This window comes from Synchiropus splendidus, chromosome 12 (assembly GCF_027744825.2).
Source record: "Synchiropus splendidus isolate RoL2022-P1 chromosome 12, RoL_Sspl_1.0, whole genome shotgun sequence".
NCBI lineage: Eukaryota > Metazoa > Chordata > Actinopteri > Syngnathiformes > Callionymidae > Synchiropus > Synchiropus splendidus.
In genome coordinates this window covers 18,738,893-18,766,671 of record NC_071345.1, presented here as the reverse complement: position 1 = coordinate 18,766,671, position 27,779 = coordinate 18,738,893, and the positions used below count along the sequence as shown (strand labels likewise).

Sequence of the window (27,779 nt, the reverse complement as noted above, 5' to 3'; positions counted from 1 at the left end):
CTTGTTAAGTAATGGACAGCTGGAAGAGGTATCTATCAGCGATTGTGGATACTTTTTCAGGATGGCCTGAGTTGTATCAGTGTGTGGAGGAGGAGAAGAGTTGACACACATTTTACAGCCAAACCTTTGGAAAAATGTGAGCAGCTACTGGCGCTGACTCATAAATTTGGTTCAGTTTATCATCCACAACAATCCCAGGCTCATGTTGAATGTATGAAGAGGTCCCTGAAAGGGAAGGTGGCAAGAGAGAGGGTTCACACCTTTTGAACTCTTGACCCGTCGTCTGATGTCTGGTCCAGAGTTGTCACTGATCCAGCGACCATAACCTCAAGGTTAAACCTCAACCTGCCAGCCCTATTTTAATTTGTTGTGCCGACGACAGGAAAACAGACATGAAAGCAGATGGATTGGACGAGAACCATCGACCGTCTTTGTGACGGTGGTGCAGCTGAAGTCACACTGTTGTAACGCTGGTGAGACGGGCCACATGCTTCCAACAACACATGCCTTAAAAACTCACCATCGGGAAGGACCACTCTTCTTGACACTTGTCTCCAACAACACTGCAGCATTTTCTGTGACACTTTAAAACCTAGGTCGTTCAGTTTATGAAGCGTTGTTTCACTCATCACTGCTTTTTGCTGTAGTGAGTGTTCCAGGAGACGATGAGAGACACCCAGAGGAAGAAAACACTGCTCATAGTGACTCCTTTCAGCCCCTCAGCAGTGGCTGAAAGGAGTCACTATGGGCTGTTTTGCTAGCTTGTAAGTCACAAAAAGCTGAAACTCGCAATTCACCACGCATCAATAGTTAGTAGATTCAAGACAAACTCAAATAGCGATGATAAGAATTCATCATTTTTATTAACATGGTTTGTCTAACAATTGAACACTTACAAATAAAGCATGGTATGGTAGTAGCAATCCACGTCATCTATATCTCTATATATATACATTTAAAATCCCATATATAATATGGGATTTTAAATAAAATCCCATATTAGGGGTGGGATTTGATTATTTATTTTATTTTGCTTCAGTTTGACAATAGCACAATAAATCATGATGGTGGCTATATTCAAGTGTTTATATCACCTTATTTAAACTAAAGCTCTTTTAATATCTTGAAAATATTTGTATAAGAATTTCAATTTTATATGAATTTCGAATACATTCAGAGTAGTAGTGAAAAACATCACTAGCTTTTGTTCAGGGATTCCTCCATGTTAGTTGTTGTTGTTCTCATCCTAGCTGCCACGTGTCTTGCGCATCAGTGTGATCAGTGGACCAGGAACTCCTGCACTTACAAAGGTTCTGTGTTGTCTGGAGAGCAAACTGTTAAATAATATATATATATATAAATATAAATATATATATAGTCTCATTATTATCCCCTGTAGTGAGGCTGCTGTGTCCCGGTGAGCGTGCAATAGAGGTAGAGTATTTGGTGCTGGTCCAAAGCAGGGAGAGTGCAGAGATCGTGTGTGAGTCAGTAAGTGGAGTCTTCAACATCCTGACTGCCTGATGGAGTCAGAGGGGCGGGCAAAGTCGCCTGCAGTGCTGGTGGTGAAGGGGCAGAGGGGACGAATGGTCTAGCGAGTCCTGAGTTGGTTTTGTTCCCCCTCATGACGTTGTGATCTCCAAACATGGCGTAGTGCAATTCAGAGTGTGTGATGTGGACGTTCCGACTCCGACCTGGGTGGAAGGAAGCAGAGTCGATGACGATTATTTCACTTTTTTTTACGTTGCAGCAAACAAGATATCAACAAAAACCTGCTTTATTCAGTGACATGAAAGCACGTTGCTCACCGTTGATCAGCAGCTCAGGCTGCATCTGCAGAAGGTTTGGTGCCGCCTGTGGACCGTCTTGGTTTGTAAAGCTGCAGTTGTTGAGGGTGGAGTTGCTGATGGCGATGATGGTCACCACTAAGGGTTTTGGTGGTTGTGCTGCAGATTTTGAAGAAGAAGCGTGAGATACAATATTTCTGTCCGATAAAAGCATGAAATTTATCAGTGACGAAAGACCGAATCTGTTTTCCTGAGAGCATCAGTCAGTTCACTACTCAATGTTGGGTCCTAATTTCTAAACATGTGTCTGTGTGTTTATGCATATGGATCCTAGTGAGTCGCAATTTTGGTGAAAACCCCACCAAGTGGGGTCCTTATGTCTTTGAGGGACCCTGTTGCCAGACCCCACAAGGTTAACCTCAATTTGAGGATGAAGACTTCAAAACAAACAAAGCATTTTGGCAATGAGCGGTCCCCACAAAGCGCAACAAATCTGTGTGCGTGCATTGCTCCTCACATGTACAGCTGCATGGTTCGTATATTGTGCAGCCACACACACACGTTGAATGAATAAATGTTTATTTGAATCCCTGTCTTGATACATTGCAATCGTGGTTATATTACATTTACCGTAATTCCCACACCATAGAGTGCACCGGTATATTAGCCGCACCCACTAAATTTAAGAAGGTTCATACATAAGCCGCACCGGTCTGTAAGCCGCAGGTTCAGTGGTCTGTCTGAGCTGTGGGCAGGTCAGTGGTGCACCAGCTTAAAAACGCTTTTCAACACTAGTTTTAAAAACGGGGTCCAGCATCGAGAGTGAGGAAATGGTGGAAACAAGATGCATGTTGAACAAATGTGATTCAACTAATATTTTTTAACTAATGATTTCATTTACACAAGTCACATTGCCATTTTCATTTCTCCGCTTCTTCAAAATGTTCTGTGTCCATACCCATACACTGCATGATGCTTGATTGATTCACGCTGCTCTCACAACAGGTGTAAAAATCCATATATTAACCACACTGCTGTATAAGCCGCAGGACTCAGATCGCAAGAAAAAAGTAGTGGCTTATAGTCTGTAAACCATATATCACGCGCTTAATTGATACTATTTAATTGATACACTGCGTACAACTCAAGTCAATATTTCTACTTTCATGATGCAGAGGCTGAAAAGAAACTTAATTGATGCTTCAGAGAGTGTCATGAGTGTTGTACCTCGAATGCAAACATAGTCCTCCACAAGGCCACTGGCTGATGGGTGGCAGGATAAACGGTTGATCATACAGAGGACCTTCTGTGCCCTACGCCTCATCCACTGCAGTCCTCTCTCCACCTGGGCTGCTACGTGAGTCCTCACCTGCAAAGAAGAGTTGTGGAGCGTCACCTTTCTAGCTGTCTACCATTCTCTACTCATCTGGATGTGGACAGGATGCAAACACATTCACCCTGACTGCAACGGTTGAGCTCAGGAGAGGTCAGTCAGGTCAGTCACTCCCAAGTCTTTCTCCTTGTCAGACTTGGCTTTAACCAATCCATTTTCCACGGATAATGAAAACCAGTGTCATGACTGAGTTAGGACCAATGCTTGGGGAATCCACAGATGCCAACCGCTGTTGTGCTCTAGTTCCTACCCCTGCCAGCATCGCCCCTGTACTTTTGATGGACAGCAGGAAACTACTTGACACTACAGTGACTATTGCACTTCATGTCATGATCAGCAGCGTGATACACTTGATAATACCACTTCATTTGAGCGTCACATGGCGGGAGCTCATTTTGACAACAGCAGCCAGACAGAATTTGTCATGTGTAAACTACTTGATACTTGCAGTGAATACTGGACTTATATATCGTGCCTGAGTCTCCCTGAGACCAATCAACGAGCGGGAACAGACTATAATAGTGACTTGACAGAACCACTATCACCCCCTTCACCAGAGGGAAAACACAATAAAATGTTGGAAGTTGAATGCCCACGAACTTGAACTGACAGAGTTCAACACCAATAAAGGCCTTTCAATTCATCGCAAGTATAGGGATGGAAATAAAGGTGCATATAGATATATACAGATAGCGATACAGTTCGCTTCCGAGGCATAATTCAACGGAATAAACGTGGGTCGGGCATATACAGTGAAGGTAGGAAACCGCGGTCAAATTAGTTGGATGTTGGATATTCGACAGATATTCGCTCCACCAGAGCCAGTGTTGTTCGGTCTGTGTTCCCGGGAAGCGGTCGCTGATCTCGGACGAGCTCTCTCGCTGGCAGCGCTCAGACGAAGTTAGGGGTCCACAAATTCTCAGTCGTGAAATTATCATAAAAGTCAGTGAGAATGTTTGCACTATTTCTTCAATAGCTCCGAGGAAAAGTGTTCAGGTGAGTTCAAAGTGAGTGTAAACTGTGAACAGATATGAGACACATTGGAGACGGACACTTTCATTTCATAACTGTACTGTTATGATTCCATTATTATTAATATATTCATATTTTCTCACTATTTCTTCAATAGCTCAGAGGAAAAGTGTTCAGGTGAGTCCAAAGTGATTGTAAACTGTGAACAGATATGAGAGACATTGGAGATGGACACTTTCATTTCATAACTTTACTGTTATGATTTTGTTATGATTGATATATTCACATTTTCCCGCTATTTCCTCAATAATGTTCAACCTGATGAGTCACAAACTGCATTCTATGTCTCTCCCATCACCCATCTTGAGACACAGCTGAGACACTGGATGATGAACAAATGTGATTCAACTAACATTTTTCAACTAATGATTTAATTTACACAAGTCACATTGCCATTTTCATTTCTCTGCTTCTTCAAAATGTTCTGTGTCCATACCCATACGCTGCATGGAGCCAAATTCCGCAGGAATCACACTGGACCTTTAGAAATGTTAAAACAAAGTGGTTAAATTTACCACTTTATGCTTCTGTTGAATTTTAAAACATCTCACTTAGTGTGTTAGTGGTGGTCCACAACCTGGGGGTCTTTACGCATTCCACAACAGCTGTTTACATCAAACACTAAAACACATGAACGTATGTTGAAAATTATTGATTATTGTAAATCATCCATTGTACCCGATGCCTTGAGGATTTTCGTGCGCTCTTTCTGCATTTCCCCTTTTGAAGTTGGAAATGTAACATTGGGGAGCTAATAGAGGATTTGGGCTGGACATGGCGTAATTCCATGAATGGATGATAATTGGCATTATTATCCATTCATGGTGTTCATAAACAAAAAATTCTGCCTTAATTTGATGATCCATCATTTTCGTAGTGGCAAACAAATACATGGAGACTCGAGTGAATTTAAATGTTTCTTTGACACAGACAACATTAATACAACGCAGAAAAATGTGGAAGATAATGGTGCCGCAGCTGCAACCATCTTCTTGTGATAATTTATTTATTTTATTTTAAATATTCCAAAATTATTACTTATTATACTGTAAGTGTTTTTAGTTACCTTTTTACATCATCTCTCAGGAAATTCTTCAATGTGAGGAGAACATGCCATCGCAAAACTGACTGGGTGGATATTAAGTGGCGTGGGGCAGTTATGACCCACCTTCAACGAGAAGATGGTTAAAAGAGCGCACGATTCTGGCGAAAATCCTCAAGGCATGAGGTACAATGGATGATTTACAATAATCAATCATTTTCAACATACGTTTATGTGTTTTAGTGTTTGATGTAAACAGCTGTTGTGGAATGCGTAAAGACCCCCAGGTTGTGGACCACCACTAACACATTAAGTGAGATGTTTTAAAATTCAACAGAAGCATAAAGTGGTAAATTTAACCACTTTGTTTTAACATTTCTAAAGGTCCAGTGTGATTCCTGCAGAATTTGGCTCCATGCAGTGTATGGGTATGGACACAGAACATTTTGAAGAAGCAGAGAAATGAAAATGGCAATGTGACTTGTGTAAATTAAATCATTAGTTGAAAAATGTTAGTTGAATCACATTTGTTCATCGTCCAGTGTCTCAGCTGTGTCTCATGATGGGTGATGGGAGAGACATAGAATGCAGTTTGTGACTCATCAGGTTGAACATTATTGAGGAAACAGCGGGAAAATGTGAATATATCAATCATAACAAAATCATAACAGTAAAGTTATGAAATGAAAGTGTCCGTCTCCAATGTCTCTCATATCTATTCGCAGTTTACAATCACTTTGGACTCACCTGAACACTTTTCCTCTGAGCTATTGAAGAAATAGTGAGGAAAATATGAACATATTAATAATAATGGAGTCATAACAGTACAGTTATGAAATGAAAGTGTCCGTCTCCAATGTGTCTCATGTCTGGTGACAATTTACACTCACTGTCTCTCATATCTATTCGCAGTTTACAATCACTTTGGACTCATCTGAACACTTTTCCTCGGAGCTATTGAAGAAATAGTGCAAACATTCTCACTGACTTTTATGATAATTTCACGACTGAGAATTTGTGGACGGTCCCCTAACTTCGTCTTAGCGCTGCCAGCGAGAGAGCTCGTCCGAGATCAGCGACCGGGGACACAGACCGAACAACACCGGCTCTGGTGGAGCGAATATCTGTCGAATATCCAACATCCAACTAATTTGACCGCGGTAGAGAAGAAGTCTGGCCTGAAGAGCTGTAGAGGCCGCGGGTCTTTGGCCCTCGTAAGATCCCGTCCCCAGAGCCCCAAAACCGTTGTTCTGGCTCAGGGTGTCATGACCGCGGATACTTTATGATCCGTTCCTAACGCGGGTTGGTGTGTGTGAACAGGCTTCATTAAGTGAAAGTCGCGAGTAAAAACTTGTCGCTGTAGCTAATCGTATAGTTCCAAATAAAGGAATGGCAGGACGGAGTTTGGTGAAATACACGTGAACGACGGATGGTCTTACCGTGCTGACGCCTGACTCCTCTGCCATCCTACCAGTTGTGAAGAAGACCGCCGCGGAAGGCTGTTTTCAGGTCGGCAGCTAACGCCGCGCAGCACCAACGCGAGTATTCTCGCTCTCGTTTGTAAACACAGCAGTGGTGAAGGGGGTGTCACTGCCAGATGCGGTCCGCCGGAAGTTCCGGGTCTGGAACCGGATGTTAGTAACACGCACGCGCAGGGTCTACGAATTGTGTTTACTGGTTATATCGCGTAAAGTGGTGTTTTTTTTAATAGTTTTTTAAATGTTAAAATAGTGTATATTTAACATTAAAATCTGGAAATTATACATTTTACGCGCATGTGCAAGTACGCAGTATTTACTGTGTACGCGTACAAGTTTTGAGCGTAATGACGTCACCACGTTGTCACAGTCAAACGTTCTTGTTGCAGCAGGTTGATTTCTACTTGTGTCCGTCAAGATGAGGAGTTTCACCTACTTTAAATTATTAAGAGATTTTCTCTGAAACGGAATCATTGACTCCAGCCTGTCAAAGCGCCAGAGGAAAGACATACGCCGTTCATCATGCAGTTTTGCATTGAAAGGTATGATAATTGCACGGTTTTAACTTGCGAAATTTGTAATGTCCTTTTCAAAATACAAATCACGGTGTTCGTATTTCAAATGCCTTGTTTTAATGTTCAGTATCATTATTAATTGGATAAATTATCAAATGCACAGTTAGTAATTAACTGTGCATTTGATAATTTTTTAAACTTTTGTTTTATTTGTATTTACTTAGTTTTCAGTGCACGACTGCAATGAAAATAGTTAAATCCTGCTTATTAATTGAATGTATGCACTTAAATATACTTATGTACTATATAATTCGTCTTATAGATGGATGGTTTAAAATCATGAAAATTTTAATTGCTTCTACATTGACTGAGGGACTGAAGAAGGATGTCAAATCTAAAGAATCTAATCATGTCTTTGACAAGACGGCAGGTTGTTCTACATGGGATCCCACCGACAATACCTCCGGTTAGTGGTTTTGTCCGAGGAAGAAAAGAAGTCAGTTCTGCACGGGTGCCATGACCACCCTGGAACTGGAAACCATGGAGGTTTGAGGGCGACCAGAGACAGGGTTGTTTCTGGATACTACTGGCCAACATGAAATACTGATACCATGTTCCATGGCTATGGGTAAGAATCTTTAAACATATTGGCATATTAATGCTTCAGTAGAAGTGTGACTGCGTATGATTTTTATTTGGCATGGCCATACAAATGACTTTTAACACGTTCATTGTGTTCATTTATGTGTATTTACATTTCAATGTTCTGTTTTTCAGAGCTTTCCTCAACAATCGTCCACAAACCACTGTGGAGTTATGATGATCATGGCAAATGCTGTTTTTGTAAGATGTCTTTCTTTTCATCATTCTATAATATCTACATTCTCTGCATTTGCACCGGCCACCCATTCGACTTTTGCGAGGCAAATGTTTGTTTCATCAGAAAGTGATATTCTGTCCTTTTCATTAATATGATTGTGATTTTTTATTTTTTCCCTTTCGAAAAGGCATGGCCAGCACTTTGCCTTCTGGACACCAGAGGCTGTCGACCTGAGCCAGGGTGGACTTGAGCCTCTTCTTCGGCTGCCTCGCAGAAAGATCAGCAGCAAGACACTTTCGGTCATTGAGTAATGGCAAAAATCCGGCTTCATCAACAGTGTCATTCCAATTGATGGTATTTGACTGGGTCACAGGATCAGCCCAGAACTGTACAGGATCTCCACCTGGCTGTGCAGTGGACACATGAAAATCCAGGCATCTTTAGTGGAGAACTGAAGATACCCACTTTCCATGCCATGTCAACCAATGAGCAGAAAGAGGCAGTGAGATGTCTGCTGGAGGCGAATGACAGTGGCGATAACGATGATATCATCAGTGCCAGGCATTCTTTCATGTTTGTGTTTAACTGCATGGAGGATATGAGAGTGTTTTTGCGTGAATGTTGGGATAACAGAGGCCTGAAGGTGAATGCGGAATGTGTTCAAGCCGATAGTAAGTAGGTGCATGTTGTCTGTTTCATCTGTTGAATTCTGTTCAGTCAAAATGTTTGGTGGGTGTAGATGAAGTTTTGTAAATAAATTTTTTTTTGCTCCTAATGCTGTGGGACGGTTTTCAGGAAAATGTTTAACACTGGTAGTATTGCATGGCTACTCTTCAAAGATCAGAAGGAAAGGAGTCATAGTAACACACAACATAAACAGACTCAAGCGCTGCACCAAGTAAGACATAAGCCTTGTTCAGCTCAAGTATATAAGAGGGACAGAAGCGTTTGCTCCTGCTCCGAATAAATCTAAGTGAAATAAATGTAGGGAGAAATGTTTCCTCTACACTATGCAATGTAGTAGAAGCAATTACATCTATATTAAATCTGTAATATCAGATAAAAACGTTAAAAAAAATTTAAAATGTTAATCTATATATATATAGTGACACCTGTCACTATATATATATATATAATACGGTTAAAATACAGTTAATACGTCGGCGTAGTACTTTATTAATTCAAATTCTGCTTCTCTTGATGAAATACGAGCGAGTAGTGAGGCGTGGCGTAATGACGTTCCTAATATTATTCTAATTTATGTGTCAAGCAGCTACACCCATGTGTGCATGTAAACAGGAAATTACGTCTTGAAATACCATTGTGCGACTGCACACTCGAATTTCATCAAGAGAAGCAGAATTTGAATTGCTGAAGTACTACGCCGACGTATTAACTGTATTTTAACCTTATTTTATATATGTATCACTACATGTGACTTGTATTCAACAATTCGGATATTTTAACTTTAACTTTAATTTAAGATTTCAGATGAAATAATTGGATCTTTCTGTGCAATTTGCATGCAGTTTTCTATCTTGCCTACGAGGTCTCAGTTAATATGAGTATATACTCAGTAAATTACGTCTTGCAATACCAATGTGCGCATGAGGACAGGAAATGACGTCATAAGCCTGAGCCCTGGAAGCAAAACGGGATGAAGAAGCAAATAGGGCAGTGACACACCCCCTTCACCACTGCTGTGTTTACAAACGAGAGCGAGAATACTCGCATTGGTGCTGCGCGGCGTTAGCTGCCGACCTGAAAACAGCCTTCCGCGGCGGTCTTCTTCACAACTGGTAGGATGGCAGAGGAGTCAGGCGTCAGCACGGTAAGACCATCCGTCGTTCACGTGTATTTCACCTAACTCCGTCCTGCCATTCCTTTATTTGGAACTATACGATTAGCTGCAGCGACAAGTTTTTACTCGCGACTTTCACTTGATGAAGCCTGTTCACACACACCAACCGCGTTAGGAACGGATCATAAAGTATCCGGCTTCACCGCGGTCATGACACCCTGAGCCAGAACAACGGTTTTGGGGCTCTGGGGACGGGATCTTACGAGGGCCAAAGACCCGCGGCCTCTACAGCTCTTCAGGCCAGACTTCTTCTCTACCGCGGTCAAATTAGTTGGATGTTGGATATTCGACAGATATTCGCTCCACCAGAGCCGGTGTTGTTCGGTCTGTGTCCCCGGTCGCTGATCTCGGACGAGCTCTCTCGCTGGCAGCGCTAAGACGAAGTTAGGGGACCGTCCACAAATTCTCAGTCGTGAAATTATCATAAAAGTCAGTGAGAATGTTTGCACTATTTCTTCAATAGCTCCGAGGAAAAGTGTTCAGATGAGTCCAAAGTGAGTGTAAATTGTCACCAGACATGAGACACATTGGAGACGGACACTTTCATTTCATAACTGTACTGTTATGACTCCATTATTATTAATATGTTCATATTTTCCTCACTATTTCTTCAATAGCTCAGAGAAAAAGTGTTCAGGTGAGTCCAAAGTGATTGTAAACTGCGAATAGATATGAGAGACATTGGAGATGGACACTTTCATTTCATAACTTTACTGTTATGATTTTGTTATGATTGATATATTCACATTTTCCCACTATTTCCTCAATAATGTTCAACCTGATGAGTCACAAACTGCATTCTATGTCTCTCCCATCACCCATCATGAGACACAGCTGAGACACTGGACGATGAACAAATGTGATTCAACTAATATTTTTCAACTAATGATTTCATTTACACAAGTCACATTGCCATTTTCATTTCTCTGCTTCTTCAAAATGTTCTGTGTCCATACCCATACACTGCATGGAACCAAATTCTGCAGGAATCACACTGGACCTTTAGAAATGTTAAAACAAAGTGGTTAAATTTACCACTTTATGCTTCTGTTGAATTTGAAAACATCTCACTTAGTGTGTTAGTGGTGGTCCACAACCTGGGGGTCTTTACGCATTCCACAACAGCTGTTTTCATCAAACACTAAAACACATAAACGTATGTTGAAAATGATTGATTATTGTAAATCATCCATTGTACCTCATGCCTTGAGGATTTTCGCCAGAATCGTGCGCTTTTTTAACCATCTTCTTGTTGAAGGTGGGTCATAACTGCCCCACGCCACTTAATATCCACCCAGTCAGTTTTGCGATGGCATGTTCTCCTCACATTGAAGAATTTCCTGAGAGATGATGTAAAAAGGTAACTAAAAACACTTACAGTATAATAAGTAATAATTTTGGAATATTTAAAATAAAATAAATAAATTATCACAAGAAGATGGTTGCAGCTGCGGCACCATTATCTTCCACATTTTTCTGCGTTGTATTAATGTTGTCTGTGTCAAAGAAACATTTAAATTCACTCGAGTCTCCATGTATTTGTTTGCCACTACGAAAATGATGGATCATCAAATTAAGGCAGAATTTTTTGTTTATGAACACCATGAATGGATAATAATGCCAATTATCATCCATTCATGGAATTACGCCATGTCCAGCCCAAATCCTCTATTAGCTCCCCAATGTTACATTTCCAACTTCAAAAGGGGAAATGCAGAAAGAGCGCACGAAAATCCTCAAGGCATCGGGTACAATGGATGATTTACAATAATCAATCATTTTCAACATACGTTTATGTGTTTTAGTGTTTGATGTAAACAGCTGTTGTGGAATGCGTAAAGACCCCCAGGTTGTGGACCACCACTAACACACTAAGTGAGATGTTTTAAAATTCAACAGAAGCATAAAGCGGTAAATTTAACCACTTTGTTTTAACATTTCTAAAGGTCCAGTGTGATTCCTGCGGAATTTGGTTCCATGCAGTGTATGGGTATGGACACAGAACATTTTGAAGAAGCAGAGAAATGAAAATGGCAATGTGACTTGTGTAAATGAAATCATTAGTTGAAAAATATTAGTTGAATCACATTTGTTCATCGTCCAGTGTCTCAGCTGTGTCTCATGATGGGTGATGGGAGAGACATAGAATGCAGTTTGTGACTCATCAGGTTGAACATTATTGAGGAAATAGCGGGAAAATGTGGATATATCAATCATAACAAAATCGTAACAGTAAAGTTATGAAATGAAAGTGTCCATCTCCAATGTCTCTCATATCTGTTCACAGTTTACAATCACTTTGGACTCACCTGAACACTTTTCCTCGGAGCTATTGAAGAAATAGTGCTGACTTTTATGATAATTTCACGACTGAGAATTTGTGGACCCCTAACTTCGTCTGAGCGCTGCCAGCGAGAGAGCTCGTCCGAGATCAGCGACCGCTTCCCGGGAACACAGACCGAACAACACTGGCTCTGGTGGAGCGAATATCTGTCGAATATCCAACATCCAACTAATTTGACCGCGGTTTCCTACCTTCACTGTATATGCCCGACCCACGTTTATTCCGTTGAATTATGCCTCGGAAGCGAACTGTATCGCTATCTGTATATATCTATATGCACCTTTATTTCCATCCCTATACTTGCGATGAATTGAAAGGCCTTTATTGGTGTTGAACTCTGTCAGTTCAAGTTAGTGGGCATTCAACTTCCAACATTTTATTGTGTTTTCCCTCTGGTGAAGGGGGTGATAGTGGTTCTGTCAAGTCACTATTATAGTCTGTTCCCGCTCGTTGATTGGTCTCAGGGAGACTCAGGCACGATATATAAGTCCAGTATTCACTGCAAGTATCAAGTAGTTTACACATGACAAATTCTGTCTGGCTGCTGTTGTGAGCTCCTGCCATGTGACGCTCAAATGAAGTGGTATTATCAAGTGTATCACGCTGCTGATCATGACATGAAGTGCAATAGTCACTGTAGCGTCAAGTAGTTTCCTGCTGTCCATCAAAAGTACAGGGGCGATGCTGGCAGGGGTAGGAACTAGAGCACAACAGCGGTTGGCATCTGTGGATTCCCCAAGCATTGGTCCTAACTCAGTCATGACACTGGTTTTCATTATCCGCGGAAAATGGATTGGTTAAAGCCAAGTCTGACTAGGAGAAAGACTTGGGAGTGACTGACCTGACTGACCTCTCCTGAGCTAAACCGTTGCAGTCAGGGTGAATGTGTTTGCATCCTGTCCACATCCAGATGAGTAGAGAATGGTAGACAGCTAGAAAGGTGACGCTCCACAACTCTTCTTTGCAGGTGAGGACTCACGTAGCAGCCCAGGTGGAGAGAGGACTGCAGTGGATGAGGCGTAGGGCACAGAAGGTCCTCTGTATGATCAACCGTTTATCCTGCCACCCATCAGCCAGTGGCCTTGTGGAAGACTATGTTTGCATTCGAGGTACAACACTCATGACACTCTCTGAAGCATCAATTAAGTTTCTTTTCAGCCTCTGCATCACGAAAGTAGAAATATTGACTTGAGTTGTACGCAGTGTATCAATTAAATAGCATCAATGAAGCGCGTGATATATGGTTTACAGACTATTAGCCACTACTTGCGATCTGAGTCCTGCGGCTTATACAGCAGTGTGGTTAATATATGGATTTTTACATCTGTTGTGAGAGCAGCGTGAATCAATCAAGACGCTCCGTATTATGCATCTTGTTTCCACTATTTCCTCACTCTCGATGCTGGACCCCGTTTTTAAAACTAGTGTTGAAAAGCGTTTTTAAGCTGGTGCACCACTGACCTGCCCACAGCTCAGACAGCACCACTGAACCTGCGGCTTACAGACCGGTGCGGCTTATGTATGAACCAGATCTATTTTCCTTCTTAAATTTGGTGGGTGCGGCTAATATACCGGTGCACTCTATGGTGTGGGAATTACGGTAAATGTAATTTAACCACGATTGCAATGTATCAAGACAGGGATTGAAATAAACATTTATTCATTCAACGTGTGTGTGTGGCTGCACAATATACGAACCGTGCAGCTGTACATGTGAGGAGCAATGCACGCACACAGATTTGTTGCGCTTTGTGGGGACCGCTCATTGCCAAAATGCTTTGTTTGTTTTGAAGTCTTCACCCTCAAATTGAGGTTAACCTTGTGGGGTCTGGCAACAGGGTCCCTCAAAGACATAAGGACCCCACTTGGTGGGGTTTTCACCAAAATTGCGACTCACTAGGATCCATATGCATAAACACACAGACACATGTTTAGAAATTAGGACCCAACATTGAGTAGTGAACTGACTGATGCTCTCAGGAAAACATATTTGGTCTTTCGTCACTGATAAATTACATGCTTTTATCGGACAGAAATATTGTATCTCACGCTTCTTCTTCAAAATCTGCAGCACAACCACCAAAACCCTTAGTGGTGACCATCATCGCCATCAGCAACTCCACCCTCAACAACTGCAGCTTTACAAACCAAGACGGTCCACAGGCGGCACCAGACCTTCTGCAGATGCAGCCTGAGCTGCTGATCAACGGTGAGCAACGTGCTTTCATGTCACTGCATAAAGCAGGTTTTTGTTGATATCTTGTTTGCTGCAACGTAAAAATTACGTGAGATAATCATCATCGACTCTGCTTCCTTCCACCCAGGTCGGAGTCGGAGCGTCCACATCACACACTCTGAATTGCACTACGCCATGTTTGGAGATCACAACGTCATGAGGGGGGTACAAAACCAACTCAGGACTCGCTAGACCATTCGTCCCCTCTGCCCCTTCACCACCAGCACTGCAGGCGACTTTGCCCGCCCCTCTGACTCCATCAGGCAGTCAGGATGTTGAAGACTCCACTGACTGACTCACACACGATCTCTGCACTCTCCCTGCTTTGGACCAGCACCAAATACTCTACCTCTATTGCACGCTCACCGGGACACAGCAGCCTCACTACAGGGGATAATAATGAGACTATATATATATATATATTTATATATATATATATTATTTAACAGTTTGCTCTCCAGACAACACAGAACCTTTGTAAGTGCAGGGGTTCCTGGTCCACTGATTACACTGATGCGCAAGACACGTGGCAGCTAGGATGATAACAACAACAACAAACATGCAGGAATCCCTGAACAAAAGCTAGTGATGTTTTTCACTACTACTCTGAATGTATTCGAAATTCATATAAAATTGAAATTCTTATACAAATATTTTCAAGATATTAAAAGAGCTTTAGTTTAAATAAGGTGATATAAACACTTGAATATAGCCACCATCATGATTTATTGTGCTATTGTCAAACTGAAGCAAAATAAAATAAATAATAAAATCCTACCCCTAATATGGGATTTTATTTAAAATCCCATATTATATATGGGATTTTAAATGTGTATATATATATATACATATATATATATAGATAGATATAGATGACGTGGATTGCTACTGCCATACCATGCTTTATTTGTAAGTGTTCAATTGTTAGACAAACCATGTTAATAAAAATGATGAATTCTTATCATCACTATTTGAGTTTGTCTTGAATCTACTCCTAACTATTGATGTGTGGTGAATTGCGAGTGTCAGCTTTTTGTGACTTACAAGCTAGCAAAACAGCCCATAGTGACTCCTTTCAGCCCCTCAGCAGTGGCTGAAAGGAGAGCAGTGTTTTCTTCCTCCGGTTGTCTCTCATCGTCTCCTGGAACACTCACTACAGCAGAAAGCAGTGATGAGTGAAACAACGCTTCATAAACTGAACGACCTAGGTTTTAAAGTGTCACAGAAAATGCTGCAGTGTTGTAGGAGGCAAGTGTCAAGAAGAGTGGTCCTTCCCGATGGTGAGTTTTTAAGGCATGTGTTGTTGGAAGCATGTGGCCCGTCTCACCAGCGTTACAACAGTGTGACTTCAGCTGTAACACCGTCACAAAGACGGTCGATGGTTCTCGTCCAATCCATCTGCTTTCATCTCTGTTTTCCTGTCGTCGGCACAAAAAATTAAAATAGGGCTGGCAGGTTGAGGTTTAACCTTGAGGTTATGATCGCTGGATCAGTGACAACTCTGGACCAGACATCAGACGACGGGTCAAGAGTTCAAAAGGTGTGAACCCTCTCTCTTGCCACCTTCCCTTTCAGGGACCTCTTCATACATTCAACATAAGCCTGGGATTGTTGTGGATGATAAACTGAACCAAATTTATGAGTCAGCGCCAGTAGCTGCTCACATTTTTCCAAAGGTTTGGCTGTAAAATGTGTGTCAATTCTTCTCCTCCTCCACACACTGATACAACTCAGGCCATCCTGAAAAAGTATCCACAATCGCCGATCGATACCTCTTCCAGCTGTCCATTACTTAACAACAAGAAGCAAATATCACTAAATATGCATTCATCTCTAACATTTCTATGATTGTCCAGGAACAATCCTAATAAACATATTTGGGGTTTAGTGGTATATTTTACCCATGAATCTTTGCTATATGTGCTTTTGTCTCCAACCAAAAACTTATATAGATATTGACGTTGCCACATTAAATGAAAGAGCATTCCTTTTTCAGTTCCACATTTTGTGCAGGTATTTGGAATATTTTTATTATATCCATGTTGGTCGACCGGGGTCACACATGTCCCCATGTTGTACTGAATGAGTCTGAGCCTGGTAATAATGTTGGTGTGGACCTCAGCGCAAATTGTTTCCCATTCAACCATTGATAAATCATTTTTCTTTGCAGGCTGCCGTTTTGGTTTGTGATCTGGTTGGATTAGATGTTTTCCTCAGACGTTTCTTTGTTTCTGAATGCATATATAAAGGGAGAGGTTATCCAAGCCATATGATTCCATTGCAACCCATTGAGGAACTTTGTTGGATGAAAAATGAAACATTAAGGATCGGAGTTGTGTAGCCCCATAATACATATACAGTGGTACCTCGGCTTTCGAACGAAAATCCAGAACTCAAACGCCCCCCAAAAATGCTGGAAAAATATAACCTGCGCGGGTCGATCAGCTGACCCGCGACGCACTTTGTTATTGTGTATAACACAGCCTCTGTATGCAGACGTGTCCCGTTAGCTACATTTACTGACTGAGGTGTAAAACCTTTCCTGTCTCCACACTGGACCGTGGTAGAGTGTCACAGGGGAGGTGCTCGCTCTCCACACCTCCAGGGGTTGATGTCCTGTTGTGGGCTGGAGCTGGGACAGGAATGAGGCGAGTCTGGGACAGAGCGTTACTTGGTTTATGACTTTGTCACAGAAGCGCACATTCAGAGCTGGACACGCACCGGGCACCTCTTCACTTCTGGAGAGACGTCACTCACTCGGCAACCCCTCCCACATGCAGCAGCCACACACATAGACGAACAGCGCACCTGCAGCAGACACTCTACAATCACTCCTACAAAAGCCTGTTTTAAGGCTTGGAACGCATTATTTCTTTTTCCATTCATTTTAATGGGAAAATTCAGATTTCGACCAAATCGCTTCTGGAACGGATTGTGGTCAAGAACCAAGGTACCGCTGTAATAGGTTTGGTAATTTTAAACCTCCTCTGTCAAAAGATACATTACAGCAGAGCTCAAACTTGCCTTCCTATTGCTCGAGATGAATCCCAAAAAAAAGCTTTTTCATTTTGGAGAACTAATCCCAGTATGGTATCATGAGGATATTCTGAAATAAATATAAATATGTTGGTATAATCATCATTTTAAGAATATCAATTCTACCTGACAGAAGGAGTTGCATCCATTTGGCTATTGATTCCTTAGTTTCACTTTAGCGAGGTTATAAGTTGCTGCAAGAATTTGTTCAAGTGTAGGCTCTGAAAACCCAGATATGTAAATTTAAAATGTGACATTTCTGGTGTGGAGTTCTGGCAATCATTTGTATTATGTGAGAGTATTGATGATTTTGCTTGATATTTCTCCAAATGATTTCATGCATTGCAGTGCAGCTCATATTGATTTATTTAAATTTGACATGAATAACATGACATCATCTGCATATATATAGAGAGAGATATTAAGGTAAGTTAAGTTAAGTTCCTCCTGCAGCCAGCTGTGAGTCCTAGCTATAGTTTGGTTTCGTCCTTTTGTCTGGTTGGCATTGAATTAATCTTGTCAAAATGTTATTACATGGTTTCACTGCTCCTAACGTTTTGATGTTTGACCGTGACCATTGTTGTCCCTGTTGCTCCCTCACTAGAGTCAGCGTCGGTGACTCTAGTGAGACATTGGATGCGGTTTGACGCAACACACGTGATTACTTGTATACCAAACCTGAGCGCTTGCTCTGTGTGGCATTCAAGGAAGCTTGCAAAATCGGAGAGTAGAACGACCTTGTTGCACACAGCTTATAATCAAATCAATAAGAAACTAAGGTACAGTTGCGCTACTATAATTTGATGTTAATGATGTTCATTTCACATCGTTTTGGGTTGCTACAGAGGATTCCTACAGGTTTGCCGACTGGGGAATTCAGACATTCCGAGTGTATTTGAATGCCTCATCACTGAGTTCTTCACAACGGCCGGCAGAATGGCTGAGAAATCACGCGTCGACACGGTAAGATCTTAATTCATATGTTTTTTCACGGAACTCAGTCCTACCATTCCTTTATTTAGAACTGTACGATTAGCTGCAGTGACATTTTTTCACTTCATCAAGCCGGTTCACACACAGCAACCCGCGATTACCTTCCGCGTCCCGCGCGGAGCGAGTTTTTGGAACTATCCAGATCTTGACTAAGGGGATCTTGATCTTTCCCTTGATCCGTGTCCCCTTCAGGCCAACTTCGTCTTTGTCCAATCCGAAGGTTACCTACATATGCATCGTTTAACCCGCTAAATTATGGTTATGAAGCGAAGTGACATGAACTATTATTGCTATTGCTCATTGGTGAAGAACAGAGACAGTGAAAATAAAAGGTGAACTTGCACCCCGTCATTTAAACCACAAGTTTGTCTCTCATACATGGCATCTATATTTCTTTATAGTTCCAAGGAATTCAACATTTTATTGTGTTCTGTCACTGAAAGTATCAAGTAGTTTACACATGACAAATTCTGTCTGGCCACTGTTGTCAAAATGAGCTCCCGCCATGTGACGCTCAAATGAAGTGGTATTATTAAGTGTGTTACGCTACTCCACCATGACATCAAGCAGTTTAGTAGTAGTAGTTCAAATACCATCAAAAGAAAGTACAGGGGCGATGCTGGCAGGGGTAGGAACTAGAGCACAACAGCGAAGTCTGTGGATTCCCCAAGCATTGGTCCTAACTCAGTCATGACACTGGTTTTCATTATCCGCGGGAAATGGATTGTTTAAAGCCAAGTCTGACTAGGAGAAAGACTTGGTGTGTGTTATGTGGATGAGTTCAAAGAAGAAGCAAACGTACGATGATAACGTCCTTTATTAACTTTGCTAGCGTAACAATTCACCTGTTGCAATAACTTACCTAATAGTGCCTCCTTGTGGTCATTATTGTGAACGCAACGGAGTCACTGGCCTCTCCTGAGCTAAACCTTTGCAGTCAGGGTGAATGTGTCTGCACCCGCAAAAACTACCTCCACGATGATAATTCTGTATTCGACGATGAAATCGATAAACATCGTTGCATTGGACTCACACACATGAACATGAGGAGACCTCCAGCCCCGTGGCGTTTGACAGCCGACACCGGCGTGTGACAGTTGTGGAGACTGTGGTGGACTTTGGTTCACCATCTGAGTCTCTGGATCCGTGTTTATTCTATTAGATAGAGTGGTCCTCTTAGGTTCTCTGACGCGGTCGTCTGCCTTGGTTCACATCAATACAGGCAGGTCTCCCGCTGCGCTGGACCGCGGTCAAGCCCGCATCCAGCCGGGTGCCAGAAATCCAAGTCATCTATATAATCTTGCGCGTATATGCTGGTAGTTAAGGTAAATCCGTCTCCAGCAGTGTCCTCGCGGACAACTTCAAAATAAAGCCACTAAAATGGATTTTAAAGTACAATTCCGTCCTGTGGCGAAGAGTTCGGTTGCAGTCAAACCCATTGTTATATATCTCGCCACTGAATCCTTATGGAAACACACGTCCCATTATCGTGACACCACGACTGTTGTTTGTGTCACTCTTCTTCGGTCTTCTTTTTTATACAGATAGAGCACATACAATACTCAAACAATACAGACGCCACCTAATGTTCAGTCTCAGCATGGCGTCCATTAATCCCATACACAACACCCATATGGACTCACAGTAGAGGACACGATGAAGACACACAGGAAGTTTCATGGAATTCTATCGTGTACTTTTCATGATGTCATTCTTCATAAAATGCGCAATGTTCAGCATTGAACAGCATTGATGTTAAGTGGATTAACAAATTAGCAGACTGATTTTGTTCTCTTATAACTGCATGTCAGATACATATATACATGCACATGTACATACAGAATATAGCACCAATTAAAAAAAAAGGAGGCCATGTGCGTATGAAATAAAATCGTTATGAGCTTTCACAATCAGAATCAGGGTGGCTTGAGGCATTTTGGCTGACAGAAATGACTGTTGAAGGATCCATAAGATATTACTTCCCCTCTTCAGTCGTGAAACTCACAACAAAGTAAAATTGGAAAAGCATAATGTTGTAATATCAATAATGATGCATAAGGTCATTTTCAAAGTACCTTTATTCTGAAAATGACCTTACCCAGCGTCAGTTAGGCACCATCAACAAATTCTAAAGCACTAATCAAGTATTAGTGAAATCTTCAATAAGGCAATGGAAAACAACCATTTTAGGTGAGAGAATTGTGAATGATCACACAAGACAAAGGACCGAGTGTATTTGTTTGTATAATGATTTGGAGAATATGACTAAATGATAATTTCTTCACATGATTTCTAATATTTCTTCAATAGCATCAAAGAAATGTGTCCAGTCTGGTCCATAGTTCAAGTCAACTGTTAAGAGACAGGAGATACAGCAGACACACGGCTCAATTTAACCCATAAATAAAACTGGCAGAGCAGTCAGACACGAGCAGGTTCCATCAGAGATGTGAAACATTGAATTTCTCGTCTCTACACTTAGTTAACTATTATATTTAAACATCAACAAATAATGACGTTGGAGACAAACTCCACTAATAGGTTCCGCCATAAAGCAGTTTCAAAAGAGACTGTAGTGTGTACAATACATGGAATAGAATGAAAATGGATTTATAGTGATAATTATCATTATCACAGAAAAGACAACATTTATCGTGATAATTTTTTTTGTCCATATCGGCCATCCCTACTAGACAGCTAGAAAGGTGACGCTCCACAACTCCTCTTTGCAGGTGAGGACTCACGTAGCAGCCCAGGTGGAGAGAGGACTGCAGTGGATGAGGCGTAGGGCACAGAATGTCCTCTGTATGATCAACTGTTTATCCTGCCACCCATCAGCCAGTGACCTTGTGGAGGACTCTGTTTGCATTCAAGGTACAACACTCTTTCAGAAGCATTACTTAGACTTTCCATCCCACTTAAGAGTCTTTGTGGCAGCGTGACGTTTGAACCAAGCTATACATGCGAGGTTCTTAGGTTCTACTAACACATAGTTCCTAATGTGTCTCAGTTGATGACCTCATCCATGCATTTATTGGCACGAGTATAGAGATGCGGAGAGGTCCAACATTAATGAGTGGTGAACTGACTGACCGCTTCAAATTCAGCAGCACAACCACCAAAACCCTCAGTGGTGACCTTCATCACCATCAGCAACTCCACCCTCAACAACTGCAGCTTTACAAACCAAGACGGTCCACAGGCGGCACCAGACCTTCTGCAGATGCAGCCTGAGCTGCTGATCAACGGTGAGCAACGTGCTTTCATGTCACTGAATAAAACATGGGATTTGTAATGCTGACCTTGTAAAGTGATGAGTGTTCATCCACAACAATAACACATTTCTTTACGTCCTTCCACCCAGGGGAATGTCGGTGCATCCACATCACAGACTCAATATTACACAACGCCATGTTTGGGGATCACAACGTCATGATGTTGGGTTTGCACCAAGAGCAAAACTAAACTTAAGTCACAAGTGCATTTCTTTTTCATCACAATTTATTTAAGCCAGAGGAAAATATATATATATATATATGGGGTTTTTTTTTCGGCAATGTATTGTATATATAAACATGTATAAACATACATATATATATTATATTATATATTGCATATATAAACATTGCTAGTGTTTAGTCATGAGCCTCACCTCCAGTATGCGGTGAATTGTGAGTGTGACGGTTTGAAATATGTGTTTGTTAAACTAAATACAATTAATAATAATAATAATAATCATAATATATGCATATATTATAAAGAAACATGGTTTTATATTAGCTCAATACTGCGTCAGTGTATGCACAGTATGTCTGGGCTCAAGTGTTATAAATGTCTCTAAGGCATGTTAAGTCATGTTGCTACAGGGTGCACCTGTAGTACCAAAGTTCCAACAGTAGTGCATCCTCTCTTGTTTTCTGTTTTATGTCACGGCTGTGGTTCATCACTGCACTGCAGTGTCTGACACTGAGGGGTGAGTGAAATGTGAAGCAGCATCTGATGAGAACTGGCTCTGAGTCAGGCTAACGTAGGAAACAAGAGTGTCATTCCAAGCATGGAAACAAGTCCTTGCGCCCGTGTGCTTCTTAACTGTGGGTGTCAAATGTGTGGTTCAAACTATACAGACCAAGGGTGACTGCATCCCCCCTTTGGTTTATTGCTCATGTGTTGTACATGTTTGACTTGTAAGTTGGACACAAACATCCAGTGTCAAGCTACAGACGCCTGAATATGTTTTGTATACGTATATGTTTTTAATATGTAAGTTGTCTCCTTGTCCATTCAGAGGTCAGGTGTTAAGACGACAAGGTTGATTCTGATTTGTTGTTGGTCTTGTTGCGTAGTTTGTCTCCAGTTTTCGAAACTAACAGAAAAGATTTCACTGATCATCAGCATTTACTGAGGATGTTAAGCACTTCTATAGCATGTATTAAAATATCTTTCAAAAAAACAATTCAAGAGGAAGGAAGAATGGATGGATGTTTTAACATATGTGTTTGCATTGTCATGCTTGAATTATTGTCCAACATTTTAAAATACAAATCAATCCAACTCATGTGTCATGTGCCATTCTTTGTTTGTGCGTCTCACACATATGCAGGGAGAAAAGCCACATGCAGCAGTGGAATTCACACGTCTGATCTTCACATATCAAGGAGTGTGTCTATTTCTTCTTCTTCTTCCCTTCTCCCTTTTTCTTGCCCTTCTTTTTGTCTGCCTTTTTGCCCAAGCCTCTGCGGGACATGACACCTCTCCACCATGCCTGGATCTGAAACGATTCCTGGTTAAAAGGGAACAATTCAAACAGGTTGTTGTCGCCGCCACTTACCTTGGTGGCAGCCATGTTCTCTTCCTGCTGGCGGCGCAGCTTCTCCTGCTCCTTTCTGTCTTCCAGCACCACCTCTTCCATCTCCCTGAACTGAGAACACAGCAGTGCTCATCGTGTACCTCATTTGAAAACATCTGCGGGGAGTCACTGAGCCCAAACATGTGGGTAAAGAGGGCAGCTGGCGAAGAACTGGACAAATGTGGGACTAATACAGGACATTGCATCTCTTCAGGCAGACTGGTGAACAAAGGTGAGGTGGCAGGGTAATAAACGTCTGAGACCAGGCGGCTGCAGGCTCTAAATGGTGATAAAGACTGACACTCTTCTTCTGGCTGCCTTCTTCAGAGGTAGAAATGAGGTTTGATCTGAATGCAACTGAATGATATATTCGATGGCTACAGGATGAGAGCAGGTCTACATCAGCGCTCCTCTTGCTTGCTATGGAGATGGACTGACTGACAGTGAGGATGAGCACTGACCAACGTAGACCTTGGTCGCTGATCACATGACCTTCTGTGGGCCTTGAAAAATAGGCGTCCTGATGCTGACTTGAGGAAGGAAATTCACTGCTGCTTCACTTCTAATTGTGTGTGGTGTTAACATGCATCATTGGAACTAGACTGAGGTGGTGCAGCATCTCACCGTCCTCTTTAGCTCCGCCAGCTTGTCCAGTGTGATGGCCCGTTTGCAGTTCACTTCGTTGAGTTGGTGCTCCACCTCATGCAGCATCATGTCCGTCCTCTGCTGCCAGTCCAGCTGCAGCTGCTGAAGCTCCTGCTCAACAACTGCAGCGTTAACACCTCCCAAACTTTACCCTGTAGTTTCCCCCCTTCCACATACTGCATGTGCAGATTACATTTTTGTTTTTCAATGCCACATGCCGATCAACTGGATACTGGCCGCTCCATCTTGTAGTGATACAACGACATTAGAGCCATTTCAGTGAGAAAAAAGATGGAAGGAACGCAAGCATATACAGAGACATAAGACTCCTGCAGCAACATCTCCTGAATGAAAACAGACCAGGACAGAACATTCTGTTCAAGTTTTGAGAATGAATCTAGTGCACGTGCAATACGTACAATAAAGTCTCATACGACATGAGGATCTGACATACTTCAGTAATATTAGCATCATTATTGATAACAGCATTGTTTTAACAATAATCGCACTTTTAAACATTCAGTTATGCAGGCACTGTGGGGACCAGCTATATTTCTCCACATGCATTTTCAAACCAGCTGAGGCCACCTGCTGAAAACCAAAGTTCACCAACCAGGAAGACTGTGAGTCTGGTGCTGCTTGTTTCGGCTAACCAATGTGTGCTTGTTTGGTTGGAACAAAAACACACACCCACTGTAGCCCTTTGTGGATAATATATTGTATATTATATATTTGTGGGTAGAATAAAATTCTGAATGCAATAAAACAATGTCAAAATATCACAAAATAAAAAAAATATATCTTATTTAAACTCCAAAAAAAGATATTAGTGAAGTTTAATAGAAAGTATCACCATCATCATAAAATTCATTTTCAAAACTGCTTCAACAGGTGCTTTCATGAACAGTTTTTACTGTTGGGGGCGGCATCACTTTATCATTTTTTCTTTTCAAGAACTTCTCCATAGTTGTTAACTATCACAGATTTGCTGCTGTCAAGTCAATGCAGCGACACACTACTGCCACCGTATGTGGTTCATGTATTAAAACTGAGCGTCTCGCAGACCAAAGGTGTAAAACTAAAACACTTTTAGCAGCCCTCAAGGGGGCGGTCACGGCCCTATAGTTAAGAATCACTGCTATAGAGAATGTAACCAGTCAGGAGGCACACTGTGGCAGAGGAGATGCTGGTTCAGTCACCTGGCAAGGCAAGACTAGACAGTAACAGACTGTCAATGATACAGATAGATAAACTGCACTACTCTACATGTATACTAGTATATGAATACAATCAGGAAGAGTGCACTTGCAGATCCATCACCCAGCCGGTCAGCACTCATTGTTTCCTGCACCTGTTGAAAGTGACACGCAATGACATGCAGAAGAACGGTTGAGGATGCAACCTCTGACCTTTCACAGCCAAAGCTCAGAGCTCTGAGCTCTGCATGTCACACTCACAACACTGGGGACTGAAAGTGTTTGTTTCCAGCTCAAACTGTTGGACAAAACAACCAACAAGATATTGTGCAGTTCATCACGAAAGATGGTGGCAAGAATCACAAAAAATCTCTGCACTGACCTCATGTCGATAATGCAGATATTTCTTCTTTGCTTCATGAACTTCAGCCTGCTGCTGCAACTGGTCCTTCAGCAGCTGAAACAAGGCAGTCATCAGCCCGTGGAGGTGGGAGCGTGTGGTGTCAGGGAATGAGAGTGACGGAATGGTGTCTCAAAAACCTCACGCTTCTTTTCAAGGTCACTTTCAGCTTTATTCGTCTCAAACTGCGTCCTCTTCAGCTGCTGCTCTTGGAGTTTCTCCTCCAGCTTCTTCCTCTTCTCCATCTTCAATGCTTGAATATCCACTTGTTTGCTGAGTCTTTTGGCGCATTTGCACATCTCCTGATGTACACAAAGGCATTTCAATGAACCATGAGGCAGGTCAAATGAAAAGGTCTTTCAACCATTTAATGTTTTTTTTTCATCTCGTCTTTATTTGAAATGTTTGATAACCTCCTCACCTTGTAAAAATTGCTGTGTCATTAAAGGCGTTAAAGGTTGAAGTTTTTTTGGGGGGGAAAGGGAGCAGGTGCTGCTGCTCCACCACCGTTTTAAAAATAATCCTGGAGGAAACCCTGTTCCAGAACCAAAGTTTACCATGAGTTTAGCAAACTATTCTCATAAGAAAGCAGTTTTATGCCATATGTGCTACCGGCCTTCGCTATTGGTTAAACCACCACTGGCATCGACCTGAGACGTCGATCGACCTATAACTCCCTTGTCTTCCGCTACTCAGCCTCTTTTACCAAACAGCCTTTGACTTGTGACGGAGGACAATGAAGAGACCGAGTGCTCCGTTTTGGAGGACAGCCCAAGCGAGGTTTACCGTGGAGTCGGCCCAGAGAGTCTATCTGCTGGATGAGAGGCTCTGGTCAGGACCCCAGCAGCGCCTTCCGGATGAGAAGGACCGCCTCACCATGCAGTTCCTCAACAGAGCCTACTATAGTGCACTCCACGTCCAGAACCTTGCCAACAACATGACTCAGTTGTTGTCGGCCATGGACAAGGCAGTCTTCGAGAGGGTGCTCAGTGAGGACAAGCTCCCAGAGTGGTCCCACGTGACAGTGGCGGCGTTCCATCAGATGGTGCTAGCTGTTTCCATGAATGGCGTTTGAATAACCGACAGCCCTTTCGAGGAGGGCCCCCCGCACCTGGAGCCTCGACTTGGCTGTGTTTAGAGCAAGAGATAAACTCCCTTCTCCAAAAGTGGACAATTTCTAAAGTCCCACTGGAGGAGTGCAAGGCAGGGTTTTACTCTGTGTATTTCCTTGTCCCGAGGAGGTCAGGTAAGTCGAGACCCATCCTGGCTCTCTGGAGGTGAAACACTCGTGTTGGATCATGTCAGTTCAGAGTGCTGACGGTCAGGCAGCTTCTCGAGTGTGTCTGACCAGGCGACAGGGTGACGTCAGTGGACCTGACAGATATGTATTTTTGTCCAGGGAGGAGGCGCTAGAGCATAAGGCGAGGGTGCTGAATCAGATCAGACGTCTGGGTTTCGATGTCAATCTCAACGTCAAATCAGAATGCGCTGCATCCCATGACTTCCGCACAATATCTGGACATCTTCCTTGATTCTCGCCCCATGACAGCATGGCTCTCAGATGAGCCTATGCCAGTTCTGCTGGAGCAGATTGGCATGATGAGAGATGTGCACCACGCGAGAGCCAGCGAGGTAGTCACACTCTTAGGTCTCCTGTCAGTGGTGGTGAAACTGGGATTGTTGCACATGTGGCGGCTCCAGTGCTGGTTTGTGCTTCACCGTCTTCACCCGGTCCGGGACAGTAACATGTGGTTGAGTCTGTCAGGTCCGGCTTCCCTGAACATTCTGGGACTGCAGCGCGCGTCTTATAGCAGCAGCGCACATCTTCATGGATGCATCCCTCCTGGGCTAGGAATGAGCCTTAGAAAAGGACAGCATGAGAGGAATATGGTCCGGTCCCACATCTCATATCAAACTGCTGGAGTTGATGGCGGTGGAGAAGGTTCTGCTTCATTTCACACCACGGCTGATGGTACATCATGTGACGGTGAGGTCAGCTCCCTGCACAAGATGACGGCTCTTACCTTGACATGGGCAGTAAGCCACCTGTTGTCGATGACAGCGTGTCACAGGTGCCCTAAACCTGGGCACGGACAGGCTGTCCAGAAGAGGGTCTTGCACTAGAAGTGGCAGATGCAATCTGGCAGTGGTTCAG

The 27,779-nt window shown here is 42.5% G+C and overlaps 1 protein-coding gene and 1 long non-coding RNA gene across 2 annotated transcripts; one reads left to right on the top strand and one right to left on the bottom strand.

Moving 5' to 3' along the window:
• Positions 1-6,350: 6,350 nt before the first annotated feature.
• Positions 6,351-8,786, top strand: LOC128768475 (uncharacterized). The gene is made up of 4 exons (XR_008416243.1): positions 6,351-7,274; positions 7,671-7,875; positions 8,025-8,090; positions 8,255-8,786. It is a non-coding gene; the product is annotated as an uncharacterized LOC128768475 (long non-coding RNA).
• Positions 8,787-22,474: 13,688 nt separating this feature from the next.
• LOC128768474 (dynein regulatory complex protein 9-like) lies at positions 22,475-25,903 on the bottom strand. The gene is made up of 5 exons (XM_053881381.1): positions 25,765-25,903; positions 25,607-25,681; positions 24,008-24,139; positions 23,366-23,455; positions 22,475-23,305 (listed from the first exon to the last, which is right to left on the bottom strand). The coding sequence occupies exons 1-5, from the start codon at positions 25,867-25,869 to the stop codon at positions 23,201-23,203; spliced, it is 507 nt and encodes a 168-aa protein (XP_053737356.1). The 5' UTR covers positions 25,870-25,903; the 3' UTR covers positions 22,475-23,200.
• Positions 25,904-27,779: the final 1,876 nt, after the last annotated feature.

Excerpts from the sequence above, each read along its gene's own strand:
- LOC128768474 (XM_053881381.1), bottom strand. The coding sequence starts at position 25,869 with ATGGAGAAGAGGAAGAAGCTGGAGGAGAAACTCCAAGAGCAGCAGCTG. Across the intron at positions 25,682-25,764 it reads ACCTTGAAAAGAAGCGTGAG|CTGCTGAAGGACCAGTTGCA; the intron begins GTTTTTGAGACA and ends GCCTTGTTTCAG. Across the intron at positions 23,456-24,007 it reads TGGCGGAGCTAAAGAGGACG|TTCAGGGAGATGGAAGAGGT; the intron begins GTGAGATGCTGC and ends CTGTGTTCTCAG.